This window comes from Pygocentrus nattereri, chromosome 13 (genome assembly GCF_015220715.1).
Source record: "Pygocentrus nattereri isolate fPygNat1 chromosome 13, fPygNat1.pri, whole genome shotgun sequence".
Classification (NCBI taxonomy): Eukaryota; Metazoa; Chordata; class Actinopteri; order Characiformes; family Serrasalmidae; genus Pygocentrus; species Pygocentrus nattereri.
The window spans coordinates 18860116-18877961 of NC_051223.1; the positions used below are offsets into that span (position 1 = coordinate 18860116).

Here is a 17846-nt window from a genome sequence, read left to right on the forward strand (position 1 = left end):
TTGTTCAACCTAGCAATGAAAGTACTCAGTTGAGGGTGAAGCAAGTATAAATAAATACATTATTCAGAAATTATATATATTTTTTTAAGTGTACACAGCTTCAGTTCTTATGCTGCATGACAAACCTTTTATTTTTTATTAATTTGTTCACATTTGAAATTGTGCCAAAACTTGCACCACTAGAAATCCCTTCACATTTCCTTCAAATTACTTTCTGAAAGTGCAAACTTGTGTAGGCCTTCTATATCATGAGACACTGAGCATGATAACAGCACATCTACATAGTTTTAGCTTAGCAGTTACTCAGTTCAAAGAGTAGTATCCAATGTCATCGGTGAACTAAAAGACATGTGAACATGTATAAATGAGTTTTAAATCTGGCACTCCGCTCAGAGGCCCACCTGTCTCCAACATAACTCTGCGGCCATTGGAGGCTCAAAGCTGATGAAAAGTGAGGAATTTCAGTATAGTTTTCCTTCTTGTGCCTCAGTCATCTGCCGTAGAAACATGACTTATGTTATAAACATGTCTAAGAGGTAAGATAGATTTTAGTCTGCTGGGGCAAGTCAGGTCGAAAAAATTATTGAATCAATCCAAATATACTGATTGAGATATGGATATTAGCCATATCCAGGAGTTTTGGGACACCTGCTATCCAGATGTGTAATGTGCAACGGCAATTTCTAATACTCCTGCTTAAGGTATTCTGCCACCCATGTTAATCCTGCCACACTTACTTACATTTATTGGAGTAGTTTTTTCCATTTTATCTCAGCTTTGAAAAAATGTACTAACTGGGGATCTCTCTGTAAAAGTGTGGCAACATGTTTTGTCCAAGTAGGATATAATAAGCTTTGACTTTGTTGCTGGTTTTCTTTGTAGCATTGAAATGCTGTATTGAGTTGAGCTGTTGTTCAAAAGCACTGGGCGGAGGGTGCTACCGCTGGCGCCATGATCAAGTCCTGAAGGCCATAGCGAATACCATTAGCTGTGGAATTGGCCACTGAAAGCGCCTGTGAAGAACACCATTGCTTTCATCCGGGCTGGGGAGAAGCCACCCTCAGCTGCCAGGGCCACCTCACCTGGCCTGCTAGCAACAGCACAAGACTGGGAGTTGAAAGTTGATCTGGGGAAGCAAGTGAAATTCCCAGAAACTGTACAACCACTACAACACTGCGGCCTGACATGCTACTCATCTCAGAGACCTCCAAGCAAATCGTTTTACTGGAACTCACCATACCCTAGGAAGACCGCATTGAGGAAGCCAATGAGAGGAAGAGGGCAAAGTACTGGAACTACTGGAGGAATGCCAGAACAATGGGTGGCGAGCACGGTGTGAGCCAATCGAGGTGGGATGCAGAGGGTTTGCTGGCTAGTCTCTCTGCAGGGCCTACAACATCCTGGGCATCACAGGGACCAGTAAGTAAAGGGCCATCAAGGAGATCACTGAGGCAGCAGAAGTTGCCTCAAGGTGACTGTGGATAAGGAGAGGAGAGCCGTGAGTGGGGTAGCGCTACCTGGACACAAGCTGGGGCCTGACCAACACCAGCTGGGTTGCCTGGATGAGAGTGTATGATGTTTGAAAGACCCGAAACACTTCGTGACCCCAGGAAACATCACTGATGATGTGTCCAGGTTGCATCAAGTTGATGTTGCATCAAGTTGATGTATAAGGGGTCCAATCCCCCTTTCGATCTACTACCCTGGACACTTTTGATTCATGACATCTGGCTCTAATATTCAGATGCGTTTGATTACCTGGATCAGGTTTTAGATTAGGGTTGGAACTAAAGTCTGCAGGGTGGTAGAACTCCAGGACTAGGACTGCGCACCTCTAGTTTATATAATCCTATGCTATAACAAATAGATTTTTAGAGGAAGAGCTGCAGTAACAGTGTATTTCTTAAATACAGCAGCTTTTATTGTGCAGTATTAGGGAAGAAACTGTTTTAATTTATGCTACAATTCTAACCATTATAAAAAACATCTAGAAAACATTTTAAAAACCCATAAAAATTCTGCTACCATTCTACTACACCCTCTGTCTTATTCTGCTGCATTGCTGGTTTGGTCCATGCCACAGTACATGTATTGATCTGTGATTTTCCCAAGGCTGCTGTAAAATCTTTAATTCCTGACAAGAGATGTGTTTATATCACCTGACCTCAGCTTTACAGCCCACTGTTGGCCCCCATACTGCAGATGATTGTGTTTTAAATTCTGACACAGCACCATCTCATGTTCATAGATTATTCAAAGTGTAATTAAAAGCATAGGAATAGCTGCATCACTCATTGATCTTAATAAAACCATAGTTATAATAGACCCCTGCTGAAAGCTCTTATCTAATCCTGCTCTCCTACTTACACTTATCGGAGTAAAGTCATTCCACTTTTCCTCAGACTTGAAAAAGAAAGTATACTATCTAGATCTGTCTGTAAATTTTGCAACATATGGCAACATTTGGTGTCCCAGTTGGATATGACAATCTTTGACCTTCAAGACTGAAAGTCTGTTGGTTCACTGCTAATTTTCTTTGAAACAGTGCAACTCTGTAGTGGGGTTTCTTTGTCCTTTCTATGGACACAGTTTACTGTGCTGCTGTATAATATGGGGCCTAAAGGATGTTATCTCTTGTTATCTTAAAATGTTATCATGGCTGAGTTCTTTTTCAGGTTGGAGTATTTATTTATTTATTTCATTTTATCCATTTGTTTATGTTTTGCTCTGAATAGTTTTTCAATTGTTCTTTTTTTTTCCTCTTACAGATTTTGAAGAGATTCCCATAGTGGCGGCACAAGACCTGAGTAACATCCTGAAGCAAGGTTACCTTGAGAAGAAAAGACGCGGTAAGGGGCTTCAAAAACTTGTCATATAGGAAAAAGATCAGCAATGAAATTTTTAAAAAGTCACTCCATTAAATCAGTGCCAGATGGATATGCTAATTGAAAGTTTTTAATGTAAAGAAAATGCTTGTTTTTCTCCTTTGTAATAAAAAAAATCAATATATTTCTATGTAAAAAAACAATGAAAATCACACTCCCACCACACTAAACTTGTGACAAGGAGGAATATTTCAGGCTAAACTGACTGCCTGCCATCAAGTGTACCCTTTCAAACTTTAGGTGTCATCAGTTAATTGCATTACCTTTCCATTATTATTGCACAAAAACAATATTTTTTGTCTTTACCGTGTGACAGGGTGGACATGTTATATTTGACAAACCCTGTCAAGGACAGAGGAAACAATAAATTGTCAATGTTGCATAAAAGCAAAATTTAGCAGCTTTTGAAATCAGATGCTCTACAGACTAAATTATGTCACTTCCTCTTCATTAGCTCTCTTTAACATGATGGCGTATAACTTACATAGCTAAGTTGGCATTATTGGGTGGAAATGAAACCTCAAAACCCAAATAAATGATTAAATTTGACTTCCTGTAAATGTTTAAATGTTGCATTTATACTTGTACTGTTAACATGGAAACAGATTCATTCCTGAGCATGGCAAATATACAACTTTTATTCAGTAATATCAGAGGTGGATCTTCAATGCCTAAATTTATCTTACTCTTTCTTTTTCTTTTATTAGACCATACATTCTTCACCATGGAGTGGCAGAAAAGGTGGTGTGTGCTGAACAATACCATATTCTACTACTTTGGGAGTGAAAAAGGTTTGAGAAACATAAATCAACATAAGATATTGGTTCCATTGTTTCACTCAAAAGCTGTATACAATTCACCAACATCAACACTTTGAGCTTCATCACTGTGACTTTAATCATTGTAATTCTAGACAAGCAGCAGAAAGGCTCCTTTTACATCAATGGCTACAAAGCAGAGCTTGTATCCAACTTGCGCAAAGACTCCAAAAAGAACTGCTGCTTTGAGATGAAGGCTCCTCATAGACGTTCCTACCAGGTTCAGTGAGCACACACACACGCACACACAAACATGCACGCACACATGCACGACACACACACCCTTTTCCTCTTTGACTCATTGCTGTGGTTGCTCAGAGTCATGTTTGTATCGTTCCAATGAAGAATGCTTGTTTTCAACTGAGATAGCGCCCAGCTCACAGATGATGGTTTTCCCTGCAGTTCACTGCCAGCAGCCCTCGTGAGGCCAAGGAATGGGTGGACCAGATCAATTTCGTCTTAAAGGGTAGGTTACATGGGGTGCTTAAAAGATGTGTATGGGCCTTTATTTAGCATGTAAACTGTACATGTCGATACAACATGTTTTATTACCATGAATAATTTCTCTTATGAGCACAAGGCCTGCTTTTCATCATCTATCTAATCCTATCATTTCTTTAATGTCAGCATGTCAAAACATCAGAAGAGAGTATGCTTTTGATTTTCTTGTTTAGTTCTTATAAGTACCTTTTTCTGGGCTCAGCCAATCAGACACAGTACAGACCTCCTCATGCAGCACGTCACACAATTCCTGAGCCCCACACGTCTCGCTCTGCCTCCTCTTCCGCGTAGCACAGTGCTCTTTACGGGAAATTGATTGGGATGCACTCTGGTCATTCTTCAGGGGCATTGATCTTGCCCTGCTTGGCATCCAGGCAGTGAGGATGCGATAGCCTGTGTTACTGAGCTCAGTCACCTGCAATCAGGCCCGAGCTCCATCTGAGACAGATCTGGAGCGTGGCCGCTGCTCTAAAATGGGCTCACTGCGAGCCTCCGATTTGCGGGAAGTAATGAACACTCCTGGGATTGTTTACACTCTTCCCATCCCCCCCTTATCATGATCATGTAATACCATAATTCATAAAATTAAAAAATCATTGTTATTCATGTATTTTATTTTTCAATTTGCAGAAGAGGTACAAAATACTCTCATAACAAGATCCATGTTTGCACCAATCATGACAAATGTATTTTTAGTAATGTTATTAAATATTGTGCAAAATTGTTACTGTTTTAAATTGGGGACTGATTTTTGAAAAATCCTACATCAATAAATGGTCGAGATGTAAAGAAAGTAATTCAGAGTGGTTTGGTGTGAAATGCTCTGTTGTAAAGAAACTCACAGAGTCAGAATTTTTCACAGTGGTTGTGATAGGAACCAGACATCCATGTCTAAAAGCTCCCTCAAAGAAAATTACTTCATGAAATGGTTTTGAATACACTGCCTAATGTCGGACACATTGTTTTATGGTAGCTCTGAGATACAGTTTTGGCTTAAAATGTATTTTAATTCATGGCAGAGAGGAACATGCAGGGTTTTGTGAGGCAAAAAACTCCCCAAAGAAAATTATTATGTCTATTTTACCATCATAGACATTATATATAAAAAACTCAGAAAGGACATATAGGTTTACTGGTGGTTTTAGATAGTAAATACAACCCTGTTTCTAAAAAAGTTATGATGATGTGCAAAATGTAAATAAAAACAAAATGCAATGATGTGCAAATCATTTAAACACTATATTTAACTGAAAAAAGTATAAAGACAACAAACATTGTTTTTCAAAATCATGTGCCCATTTTGAGTGTATTGCAAGGAACACCTTCCTAAAAAACTGATACAGGGCATGTTTGCCGCAGTGTAAGTACCACTCTGTAAGCATTTGGGAAATGAGAAGACCAACTGTAGTTCTGAAAGTGAAATGTTTTCCAGTTCTTACTTGATATGGAATTTCGGCTGCTCAACATTCTAAAAGTTATCAATATAATTACCTATCATTTCAATGCCATACTATTGTCTTGGTATATTACAACGAATGGTGTATGATTTGCATTTGTATCCTCTTCTCAAATGTAGATCTGAACTCCAGCTTCATCCCCTTTGATGATGATGAGGAAGAGGAGGAGGAGGAAGAGGAAGAGGAGACATATGATGACATTGAGAGAGCGACCACTCCACCTTTGCGCCCCGGCCCTGCCTCTGCAGCTCCAGCTCCATCGCCAGTACCCAGTGCCCGTGAGGCGAGGAGGGAAAGAACAGTGGCAGCTGCAGAGGAAGACCTGGAAGATGAAGAGGATATATATGAAGTGCTGCCAGGTACAGAAAAAAGACGCACTGTGTCTAGACGTTAATGCCCAATTCTCCAAATTAGCTCAATTACTTAGTCAAAAGCAAATTAGCCATGGTAATGCTAATGTTATATGCTTCAGTGGAGGTGAGTGATACTATCTTTTTTAACAATTTTAATGCTCAGGAGAGTGCTAGAATAAGCATGTTAGACTCATATCTTTGAGGGTCTCTGAGTTATGAGGTCAAAGGTGCATATTCTGCATTTTTTTAAAAAGTACACTTCCAATAAAGGTGTAACTGTAATTTATAATTGTAACAATCCTAATTCATTTTGCAAGATTTTCCAACGTCTCTTTATCCCTTATAATTAAACAGGCTGTTTTTGTTACTGTGTCTTTGAGTGGCTGCTTTTGATCGGGCCTTGTTCAAAAAGCAATCTGGGCTGAATTGCATAACAAACTGGTAAGTTCAGGCTAAAAAACATCGTAAAAATAAACTTCAGCTACTTCTTACAGACATATGGATCCTTTCGAAGGCTGCATTAATCCATTTGCTTCCTGAAAGCCATGTACAGCACAACGTTTAATGGTTTTCCCACATATTCCACTCTAATAATGCTGCTACAGACTGTTGGCAGTAATAGCACTCCTTATACCTTTAATGTGAATGGGCAACCATATGTAAATGTTTTCATGGTTGTGACATCACAGCTGTAATGAAGTTTAAAGGGTTTTATTGCAGGTTTTGTGGATTTCATGAACAGGCCAGTGAGCAGTATACTTTCAAAACAGTGTTTTCAGAATAGTGTTTATATTGAATGTTCTACTGAATTGGTACAAAGTAAGACTAAATTCCTTTAGATTTGAGTAACCATATACCTTAATTATGTTAATTGTATTAAACAAATGATTGTACTTTCCACTTTGTCACTGCCAAAAGAATCAAAATACACCCAAAACATTACCTAGTGACCGTTTTAGCTAATTTTGAGCATAAATAAAAACTGCTAGCCAGTACATGTTTAGCAAATACAGCTTTGAACAGTTGCATACACAACTGTAATATTTTCATAGTATTTTGCATTAGAATACAAAAAGGTTTACTTAATTAACAAAAATGTGTGTTCCTGTGGTGATAATTCTTCATGCTACATACTGATTGTCAGAGTATGTGATACATTTATTCAAAAAAGTTTGGTCTAACTGCTCGTCATGTGGCCAAGAGGAACAGGGATAAAGTCTTGCATCCTGCTCTGAAATGCTGGCTAAAATGGACTACAACTCTTTGTGTTTGAAAGTGACATGAAAACACAGGACAGCATTTTTTAACTAAAGTCTTATTTAAAAATTAATTATAGTTGGAATCTTTCAACTTCACATAAATTAAAAAGATCTTGAACGAAAATTGAAAAATACCAAAAGAAATGTCACAAGTTCAAGTTTAGGGATTAAGTTTTGGGATAGCTACCTCCCAGTTATTATTTTTATTATCTATTATCTTCTCAATTAATGCTTTGAGTTTGGTCCACTTTAGATGCTTTTTTGATACTTCTAAGTTCCATTTAACTAAATATATATTACATTCACTATAATTATCAGTCACTGTTAATATAATATATACTATAATTATCAGTCATTATTAATCACAAAATAATTTTCTTTAAACCTGGTTTTAATCCTAACCCTAATTTTAATCTCATCCCAAAACCTAAAACCAACCCTTATTCTACTCCTAGCTCTAATCCCGGTCCAAATCCTAACCTGACCACTGTTTAGAGTTTAAACACATGGTCTGTTAACAATTTGAACAAGATAATCTATGAGTGACTGTAGTCAACTAACTTAATAAAGTGATACCGTTTTTATTGTGGCATAACAGGTTGTACTAACTGGTCCGTGTAGTACATCAAACTCTTTTATTTCAAAAGTAAGGAAAATTTGTTTCCCAGATAAGGGCGCTTTAACTCCCAGTGTCACGCAATCAAGCAGAGCAGATACATCAAGATCTGGTGCCTCAAAAATGAGCGGGAGCGGCCTGAGAGCACTTAACGAGAGCAGAAACACATCAGTCCTGAGCGCTGTCATTTTCACCTTTCTCCGCCATGTGTGTGAGGCAGCTGAGCCAGCCACAGATGGTGGATCAGATGACCACCTCTCCCCTCAATCCATCTCTCTTTCTTTCTCCTCCTGCTCCTCTCTGACTTTTGGAGTTGAAAAGTGCTGAGTATGGCTTGCTGTAGTAACATATACTTAGAAAGGAGGAAAGTGCTACTGAGGTATTAATTAATCCAAGATAGATGATTTTTTACTTCTTTATAGACAGTTATTCTTTCATCACAAAGGAAATATCCCATTTGGTATATTTCCTTCTATGTTTAAGTACTGAAAAGCATGAAAAGTGATAAAGTAAAGTATAGCTTAGTTTAGTTGCTTCATTAAATTAACATGAATGGGCCGCCAAATGTAAATGTTGTAATGGTTGTGTCATCACAACTGTGATGAATTCAAAAGGGTTTTTTGCAGCTTATACGGACTTCATGGACTGGCCAGTGAACAGTACACTTTAAAAATTTAACAGTGTTTATATGGATCATTCTACTGAATTAGTACAAAGTGAGAGATCAAAACACATTTCAAACTTTAGACTAAAATCATTTAGCATTGAGTGACTGTGCCTTAATGATGTTTATTTTATTAAACAAATGATTCAACATTCCATTTTGTCACTACCAAAGAAATGATATACGAATACTGTATTTGCCATATAAATGTGTTGATTTTGCCTTACAGTGTATGTAATATATAATAGATAGACATGTAAGAAAGAATTTGACCTTACAATCAGCAAACCTTTTCGTGAGTGGGCAGGAACTTCAAAGCATAAGTACATTTTTTTTATTTTGCTTTTTTCCACGGTTCCTGGAAGCAGAGGGCCGGCCCGTGTCGTGGGAAGTATAAGGTTGCTGTGTGGTGGTTTTATCGGCAGGCTGACAGGGTGAGGATGGATGTGGGAGACAGAGAGCAAGGCTATCACTGTCACTTCACAGACCCTGAGGTGCCACACCCTGAATCAATGCCCCGTCTGCCCTGACACACTAAAGACCAAATCCAGAATGGCACCTCTCCTGTACATTGCCTATACGTCAAATACATTAGCTTTCCTGCTAATGCCACTCCTGTTATATAATACTCATATTATAGGCTGCAGAGTGGCAGTTGGTGCAAGCGCACTGTGTGAGTTATTAGAAATTTAACATGAATTGGCTTTGTAGACTTAAGTGTTAAGGAAAAAACTTTTAAGTTTTACGTTTAAGGAGTGCCAGGAGGTCATTTACTCTTGAAGTGTAGTAATAGTCCACTTTTTTTCTGCTCTGTGCTCTTTCAGAGGATGACTTCTCAGACAACTCAGAGGACTGCAGTGAGAGGAGCCAAAAAGCAGGTGAGGAATTTTTTTCTTTAATCTTCCTGTTTGTGTTTTGGTGTGTAAAAATCTAATCAAGCTAGATCAATCTGGTTTCATAGGAGGAGGCATTGCAATTTAATGTAATCCTATATTTTTCTTTCCATTTTTCCTGATATCATAATTTTTTGTGGTCTTTTGAACTGAAACACCAAACAAAACGAACAGAAAGAAAATCAGTCATAATAAATTTAGAATTAATCAGGCTGTTTTGTGTTGTTAGTATTGATTTATGTAAATGACGTCTGTTCTGATTGGTTTCCCTGTATTCAGCCCTCTGGTGACGTCATTGTATGACTGCTTTGCCATTTTGAATCAAACTATATTTCATGTGCTTTACAAGTTAGTGTAACGACAGGGTTTAATTACTTCAGTGTTTGAGCACTAATATCACAAATTACTAACATTTACTGTACAAAACTACCTTACAGTGACCAACAAGACCCAACACATGGTGAAATAAAAGACAAGCTTTGCCAAACGCAGGAAAAATGTTCCTCAAAATGTGCAGCATTTTACAAAAGCTCTGCAAAATAATACATTTGTTGCATAGAATAAAAAAAAAACAAATCAAATTGATGATGCCTGTGCTACATTTACATACCCTGCAAATACAGAAACCACAGATATCTTCAAAAATGCTGTAAAGCCAGTCACAACATAGTGGAAATGTTTCCATGTGACACTCAAAGAGGATGTTAGTGAACTTTTATTTGAGCAGAAACTAATATTGTTGTATCATAACTGGAATTAGCTATAGAGTCTAACTGCAAAATTTCACATAGCAATACTGTAGTTATTGCTGATAACTACACTAGTATAGCTATGACATGCCAGAGAGCTCCTATGATAGTTAACCATGAACCTACAGGAATGTGAGTCTCTGTGGTCCTATCAATGTTTATCAGTGCATTTTCCATCACATTCCCTTTCCAAGTCGGGAGACTTTTTCTTTGTGTTGTGCCCAAGGTATGAAATAAATGGGGTCCTGGGGGTGGGTCAGGGACCTCCTAATTGAACTCTTGGACCCTCCAGAAAATAAATTCCTTTTGACACTATGCTGTATATTAGGGTAAAATAGACACTAAAACACAAACTCAGGGAAAGGTCATTGTTCATTTGCTTTGCCCACAAAATAAAAAATTGCTGTCTTCAATGTTCTTAAATAAGTAGGTCTTCTGCACTGGTCTGCCTCAGGCTGGTGCTGTAGTAAATTGGTTCACCTGATCTTTTGTAGCCTAGTATCTGTAACTATGGTTGGGCCATGTCTGAAAAACTTTGCAAGGTACTGCAGCATATTTTTGAATTTGAGCACTTGCCCAAGAGTTCCCCAAATCCAAGACAAAAGAGGAGATCTCAATGTGTGGAAGACCACATTACCAAACTAGAAAAGCACATTTCCAAAAGAAGAAATGTTAGACCACATATTTGTATCATTCCACTGATTGTAGAATCAGCGTCGCTATGACGAATGAGTTTGCAGCCAAAGTGTGATCCCCCAACCATTATTTTGCACACTGTTTGTGGCTCACGTCCACTGTGTTGTGCCTGGTTGTAGTGTTTCTGAAGTTGCATGTGTTTTCTGAGTTTGCTGTGCATTTGTGAAATGTAGCTTTTAAAATTGAGACAAAACTTTGGTAAGATTAGTTACACATCAATGAAAGCACAATCAGCATAACATTTCACTATAATGTATGTGTTGACAAGCACATTACTCCAGTGGCGATGAAATCAATAAAAATTGGACAGCTGAAATGCACAGAAAGACAGAAAAAAGCAGCAAACTTGAAAACCCAACCCACCAAGAATCCTGGCTAAAGATTACTGCCATGCAGGGCGGGGAAATGTGTATTTTTCATTAATTTTACCTCTGATGACAGAGATTAGCACCAATGATGACAGTTTTTTCTTTAACATGGTTTGTAATTGGGCAGCTGCTACTCTGTTGAAGTATCGGGTCTCGCTTTTACAGATTCCCCAGACACATCTTTTAAATATCCGGAGCTTCAATTTTAAAGTACATTTAAAGAAATAACCTCACTGCTAAAAAAAACTGAAAGCATGACTGAGGTAATGCCAATAGTGGGACAGTTACCAAACTGTGACTGGAGGAAAAAATTAAGCAGACATTCAGGAAAGACATTCAGGAGAGTTTCAGGATCATGATTGGCTGTAACACAATGACAAATAAGCTCATTTTAGTACATAAACTAGTGCCTAGTGGCTCGGACCCATAAACTCACTGAATGATCTGGGCCTGCACAGGAGGGATGTAAAAAGGTCAGTTTTACTGAAAGGCTATTGAAACTTGAATGTGAACTACACTATTTAGTACAGGCTGGTTTTGATTTGGAGATAAGAGTAGAGAAGGAAACAATTTGTAGCAATAACTGCTGATGTTTGTTGCAATAAATACTTAGTAGAGATGTACAATTCTGGCCAACTATAATAATCAGGTATCTGTAACAGCTAATGAACAGATATTTTTTAAACCTCAACCTCAATGGATTTGAAGATGGCGGGTGCGTAAAATGCATGTATTGTACTTAATTCAAAACACAATCCTGAAACACTCCAAATACAGTGTGAATGGGTGGGGTTTAACTGTATGTAGGCAGAATGGTTGGATATATAATTATATACACTGCAAACAATGCAAAATGGGTCTTTTTTAACAATGAAGTTTCCTTATATGGACTCCAGACCTCTGAATCTGCAATGCCTGTATCATATACAAGTGGAATACATACTGATTATGGAATGAATTGTCTTCAGTAATTCTCTGAACCTGGAGCTCCCTTAGTAACAATCCTGTTTGAATTATCTTCACAGTAAAATAATCACAAAATCTGCTAATAAACATGTGTCGTTATTGAGTGGTGCATTCATTGCATAGTGTTGATGTACACATCTGTGACATTGTACATTTCTGGCATTTAGCAGACACTCATCCAGAGCAACAGTTTGATAATTAAAAATAGATGAAGGTAGTGTTAGGAGTCTTGCACAAGGACTCTTATTTCTGCATCATAGGGTGCTTGACCAGATGAAGGAATCAAACTCAATACACCAATTGTATGCATGGTGTCTGTATGATGGCTATGATATTTCAGTCCAGGATATCTGGGTGGCAATTTAGGGAAATTACACAGATACTACAAAATGGTCATGCAGGTCTTTTATCAATTCATTACTGGGCCTCCCCTGGTAAAACTAATCCAGTTCAAATAGTGCTTACGTCTTTTTAGTCCTAGTATGCCATTTTTCCACATCTGTATATTAAAAGGGGAGAGTGTGTGTGTGTTTCTTTATTAGACCCATCATCAGATTATGCCAATTACTATCAAGGCCTGTGGGACTGTGAAGCTGATGGCCCTGATGAGCTGGCATTTCGTAGAGGAGACATCATCTACATCGTAAGCAAGGTCAGTAGACACTTGCATAAAAACATGCACCCAAGGACATAATGTTTTTACAATGTTCAGATAACATTTTTGTGTGCGTGTTTGTAGTCATTGGAGAACACTGCTCAATGGCCAGATTCTCAGTAATGGGCTGTTAATTCATTACTGGGGTTGTATCATGGAGAATCGAGTGTTCAGCCATGCACAACTGCTTATTTAGGGCCTCCTGCAGCTAGTGCATTCACCAGCTCATCCTTCTCTTTAAATCTATACCTCAGATGTCTTACAAGCAGAAAGCCTCAAACAGCATATACACAGGCTGGCTGTCTCTTAAAGATGCACAGCTAGAAATCAATGTGCTTTAATTTTGCCTTTCACTTCCAACTAAGTCAGTGTAATCTGTAAATGTCCATGTAAACCATGTGAACGCACAGAACAGAAAAACATATGCGTTATGTTAGCAGTAAAATACATTAAGTGATTAATAAAATGCTTACAGAGTTGAGGTCAGGGTTTTGTGCTCATCAAACCATGTCTTTATGGACCTTGCTTTGTGCACAGGGGCACAGTCATGCTGGAACAGGAAAGCGTCTTCCCCAGACGGTTGCCAACAATTGTATTTATGTGCTACAGCATTGATATTACCTTTCATTGGAACTAAGAGGCCTAGCCCAAAGCCTGAAAAACAGCCCCACTCCATTATATCTCCCCCACCAAACTTGCTTGTTGCTACTATGCACTACAATAGATAGCATTCTCCTGCCACATGTCAAGCCCTGATTCATTCATCAGACAGCTAAATAGTGAAGTGCGATTCATCACTCCAGTCAAATGTTTTCACTGCTCCAGTGTCCAGTGGTGGTGTGCTTTATGCCACTCTATCCAACTCTTAGCATCGCACAAAGTGATCTTAGGCTTCTGTGCATCTGCTCGGACATGAAAACCCATTTCATGAAGTTCCTACCACACAAATGTTGTGCTGATGTTGCTTCCAGAGGCAGTTTGGTACTCAGTAGTGAATGATGCAATAGAGTATAAGCAATTTGAACACTCTATCCACTTCAGTGCTCAGCAACCCCATTGTGTGAATTTTGTGTAGTCTACCGCTGTTGCTGAACTGTTGTTGCTAATAGATGCTTCAGTTTCACAATAACAGCAATTATTTTACAATAACTTCTTCAGTAAACTTAAATTCAGATCCTTTAACACTGAATCTTAATAGAGGAGCCTGCTAGCTTGTTAGCTATCTGATTAATTCATCTATGTAGTTCTAATTGTTAACCCTTTAAGTCCCTGGCTTACTACATACTTATTACAAGGCTGATTATTCAGTAACTACAGGGACTTCAATAGAAACTGGTTGGGCTATTCTTAGATTACAGAAGTGTGTAGTGAACTTTGAGTTTAACATATTAGATTTAAAAAATGTAAGTAGAATTTGCTATAATTTGTGGCATTTGTAGCATTTAAACATTTTGTGTCTAAAAATTTATCCAGGGGTGCCCAAACTTTTGCAGTCCACTGTAATGTTCTATTTAGATGCTGTCTTAATATTGCCCTGATATTTTCAATATTATGAAATATTGGAAGCAATATTCTATTCTCTAATTGATCTCTTTAATTAATGGCGAGGGCTTCTACAGATCATTTATTTTATTTCTGTTTAGCTTAAGCTGCCATTATATCTGCTGTAGTCTATTCAGGGTAAGCCTGTATGCCTGCAGTACTTATGATTCTGTAGAAGGTTTTATTTATGTAGATTTATTGCTTATTATATCTAATTCCATTCCCTCATCCATAATTGAAAGAGTTATTTATTGAAGATCTAAATGACTGGAATATTATTATGAGTACTAAGCCATTCCTCCACCACATGAATGTTTGCTCCTCTGGATCATTTAAGACAATGTACGGCTGGTGCCTTTGTTTTACGGGTGCTTCCCTGGACCATTGACCCCACCGAATGAAATATGAGCCACTGGCTAGAACTCAAACCTACCTCTAACAGTCTTGCTCATAAAGCAGTGGTCATAAAATAAGAGTGCATAAATTTTGCTAGCCAGAGGCGTGGAGGGGAGACCGGGTGTATTTGTGTCAACACTGAGCATAATTACAAGGTGATAAAGACGTGTAAAGTGCTAAATCAATGGTGTTAACCAACAGGTTTTTAAAGCAGCACGATGATTGAATGCTGAAAAGTTGCAAATCAAAGGGGCAGACAGGACTGTCACAGCAATGGAGTCTGCCAGCTTGCAGCTGAGCAGACCATGCAGATTATAAAAAGGTTTCTCGGCAGCTATTATTGATCTGTCACTTACAGCAGCCTACATAAATACAGCCGGCATAGCTTCTTTACTGCATACATACCTACGTGTAGAGAGAGAGCGTGTGTGTATTTTCATAGATTTTCAAGACAAATTTATATAAAAACATGGCTAATCTGCCCTCTTAAAATAGATGGTTCTTCAAGGCTTCTTTAGTGATCACAACGGTTCTATTTAGAACCATGAACACTCTTACATGCTTACATGCTTAAGTGTTTTGTTGCATGGTGAAATGGTTCTTCAGACTGATGGAGAATCTGGTTCTTCAGATTAATGGAGATTATTCATCAATCTGAAACTTGATGATCTGAAAAATGATGAATCTCAATCTTGTTGAAAATGGTAAAAAGGGCTCTGCTATTGTGATGTCTAGGTTGTAATAATAGCAGAACTCTTTTTGCTGCTATAGAAAACCATTTTCAAATGTTTATGGTTCTATACCAAACCACTGTCTTTACCGCAGGACCATTGAAGAAGTATTTTCATGTACAGTGTTAGGACCAACACAATGCTCCAATAAAGAGCTTTTTTATATGCGTGTGTACCTGTTCATTAGTGGGTCCATTGGTGACATACACAATATGCACTAACAGTACTGTGCAAAAGTCACTCTTCAGTTATTTCATTACCATATAAAATGGCCAGTAAGTTATTTAGTTTTTAGCATCAGCAAAAGAGCAGAAAACATATATTTGATAGAAAATTCATACTTTCTGTATTCATAGTTTTTACCTTTATTACAGCTTTCATTGTTTTGCCACTTTTTTGCACCTCTCACAATCCAATAATTACAAACACTTTCAGTGACGTTGAGGTCTGGACTCTGAGGTGGTCAGTTCATTGTTCTGAGAACACCAGCATCTTCTTTGTATGATTTGCAAATTTTCCTCTTTTTTGTCTATTTCCCTTTCTCAGTAATGGCTTCTTTACAGCTACACATCTTTTCAGTGTTGAGTTGTCTTCTCACAGTGGAAGTACGGACAGAAACACCTTTGGATCTTTCACATGTGAAGTAAGAGTGGAGTTTGATTTTTTCCTGTCGCTCAAAGATGAAAGCTTTAAGTGCTGCTTATCTGATGGTGTCCGTTTTGCTGGTCTCGCATGGTTGTTCGATGTCCCATTTTCTCTGTATCTTACTCCAGTTTTGAAAACTCCCTTTTTCACAGATTTTTCTTTGGCTTCCTTATGCAAGTGGATATTGAATCACCTCAGAAATAGCTCCTGAAAAATTAAGTAAAAAAAAGAACTTTAACTTAATACCCAGTTTGACCTGAAAGTGAGAAAAGAGTCTCTGACTTTTGCACAGTACTGTATGTACCTACATATTGTGAATGCATGTGTTAGAAGTGGCACACTCAGTGATATCCGGACTTTGCTTAAGCACAGGTTTCTGTCTCAGCACTCTGGTGTTGTAAAGAATATGAGCGGCGCGAGGCAGTGGGGGGTACAATAAATAAACCCAGCAAGCCTGCTCACTCATCTGCAGCCCAGCTTCATTTTCAATCTTGCCCTGATTAATTCAGCAGAGTTAATTTTGCGCAGCCTCTGTGTTCTGCTTTGCAGTGAGAGCCCCTGAGCGCCCTGCTCTGCGGTGCTGCCTCACTGCTTCTACACTCCAACATGAAATAGTGGCTAATACCAACATCCATCTGGCGGCGTTACGCAGCCTCCTCAATCCTCAATGCAGGGGAGCCGCTGATGGCAGCAGAGCAGGATGTTTGGGGCTGTTTTTCTCCCTACACTAATCACGCTCGCTTTGGTAATCCACACAAGAGCTTTTTATTTGTCCTAGTGTGGTCGGAGGTGATTATGAAGCTTAATGGTAGTTTCATTCCTGATTAAATAGAAAACAAACATGTTGCTCCTTGTATCTTATCCTCACACATTTCTTCATGACTTTTTATTTGCAGAAATGTCAACATCTTTGCAGAAATGTCAACATTTTTACCTGATATATAAATTATACATAAAAGCTCTTTAAGGGGCCAAAACATTTTTTTTGAAGCATGCCACCTCTGGTTCCCTAAAGAACTTGTACACTTTCAAATCTCTTTTCAGTGGATGGCTCTTTGAAGAATCATGTCTGCAGATGATTTTTACATTTTGCAAATGACAACCCTGAAGTTTGTTCTATAGCCAATTCTGCTTTCATCCATTTCACTATTCATTCACTCATTCATTCAATTGTTCTTGAATATCATGAACATTTGAGACATTAGAAAGTCATACTGGACATGTAACAGCTTGAAGAACCTTCATAAAGTTAAAGAAGAACCTCAGCGTAATGCAAGGACTCTATACCTGCTGAAGAATTTTCCTATACCTGTACATCCAAGTCAAGAACTCCTTAGCAATCTTTATTTTTAAAGAGTACTAAATGTATTTTTTTTTTTTTTACAGAAGAACTCTTAGCGAAATGTGTAAGAGGGTCCACATATTAGTTGCAGAGCACAGGGAGGCCCCCACTGACATTGCCTCCTAACCATGTTCTTTCCTTAACCCTCCAATCCTCCTGCATTCCTGGATTCTAATTTATCTCTCTAAATTCAAAGTACACGACTCCGGAGGTCAGGCCCAACACATGCCTGAATTCCCTTTGGAATTCCCGTAAAAGAAGAAAAAATGCTGCAATGAGAAAGCAGAGAGATTTACGGCTCTAAAGACTT

General features: G+C 38.3%; 1 protein-coding gene across 1 annotated transcript in view; it reads left to right on the plus strand.

The window, feature by feature from the left end:
- Positions 1 to 17846, plus strand: part of skap1 (src kinase associated phosphoprotein 1) — a 51809-nt gene that overhangs the window by 23749 nt on the left and 10214 nt on the right. The window contains exons 5-11 of the mRNA XM_017685915.2: positions 2769 to 2849; positions 3593 to 3676; positions 3799 to 3923; positions 4106 to 4169; positions 5781 to 6020; positions 9378 to 9431; positions 12768 to 12877. Of these exons, the coding sequence (XP_017541404.1) occupies positions 2769 to 2849; positions 3593 to 3676; positions 3799 to 3923; positions 4106 to 4169; positions 5781 to 6020; positions 9378 to 9431; positions 12768 to 12877 (758 nt within the window). The remainder of the gene's footprint in view (positions 1 to 2768; positions 2850 to 3592; positions 3677 to 3798; positions 3924 to 4105; positions 4170 to 5780; positions 6021 to 9377; positions 9432 to 12767; positions 12878 to 17846) is intronic.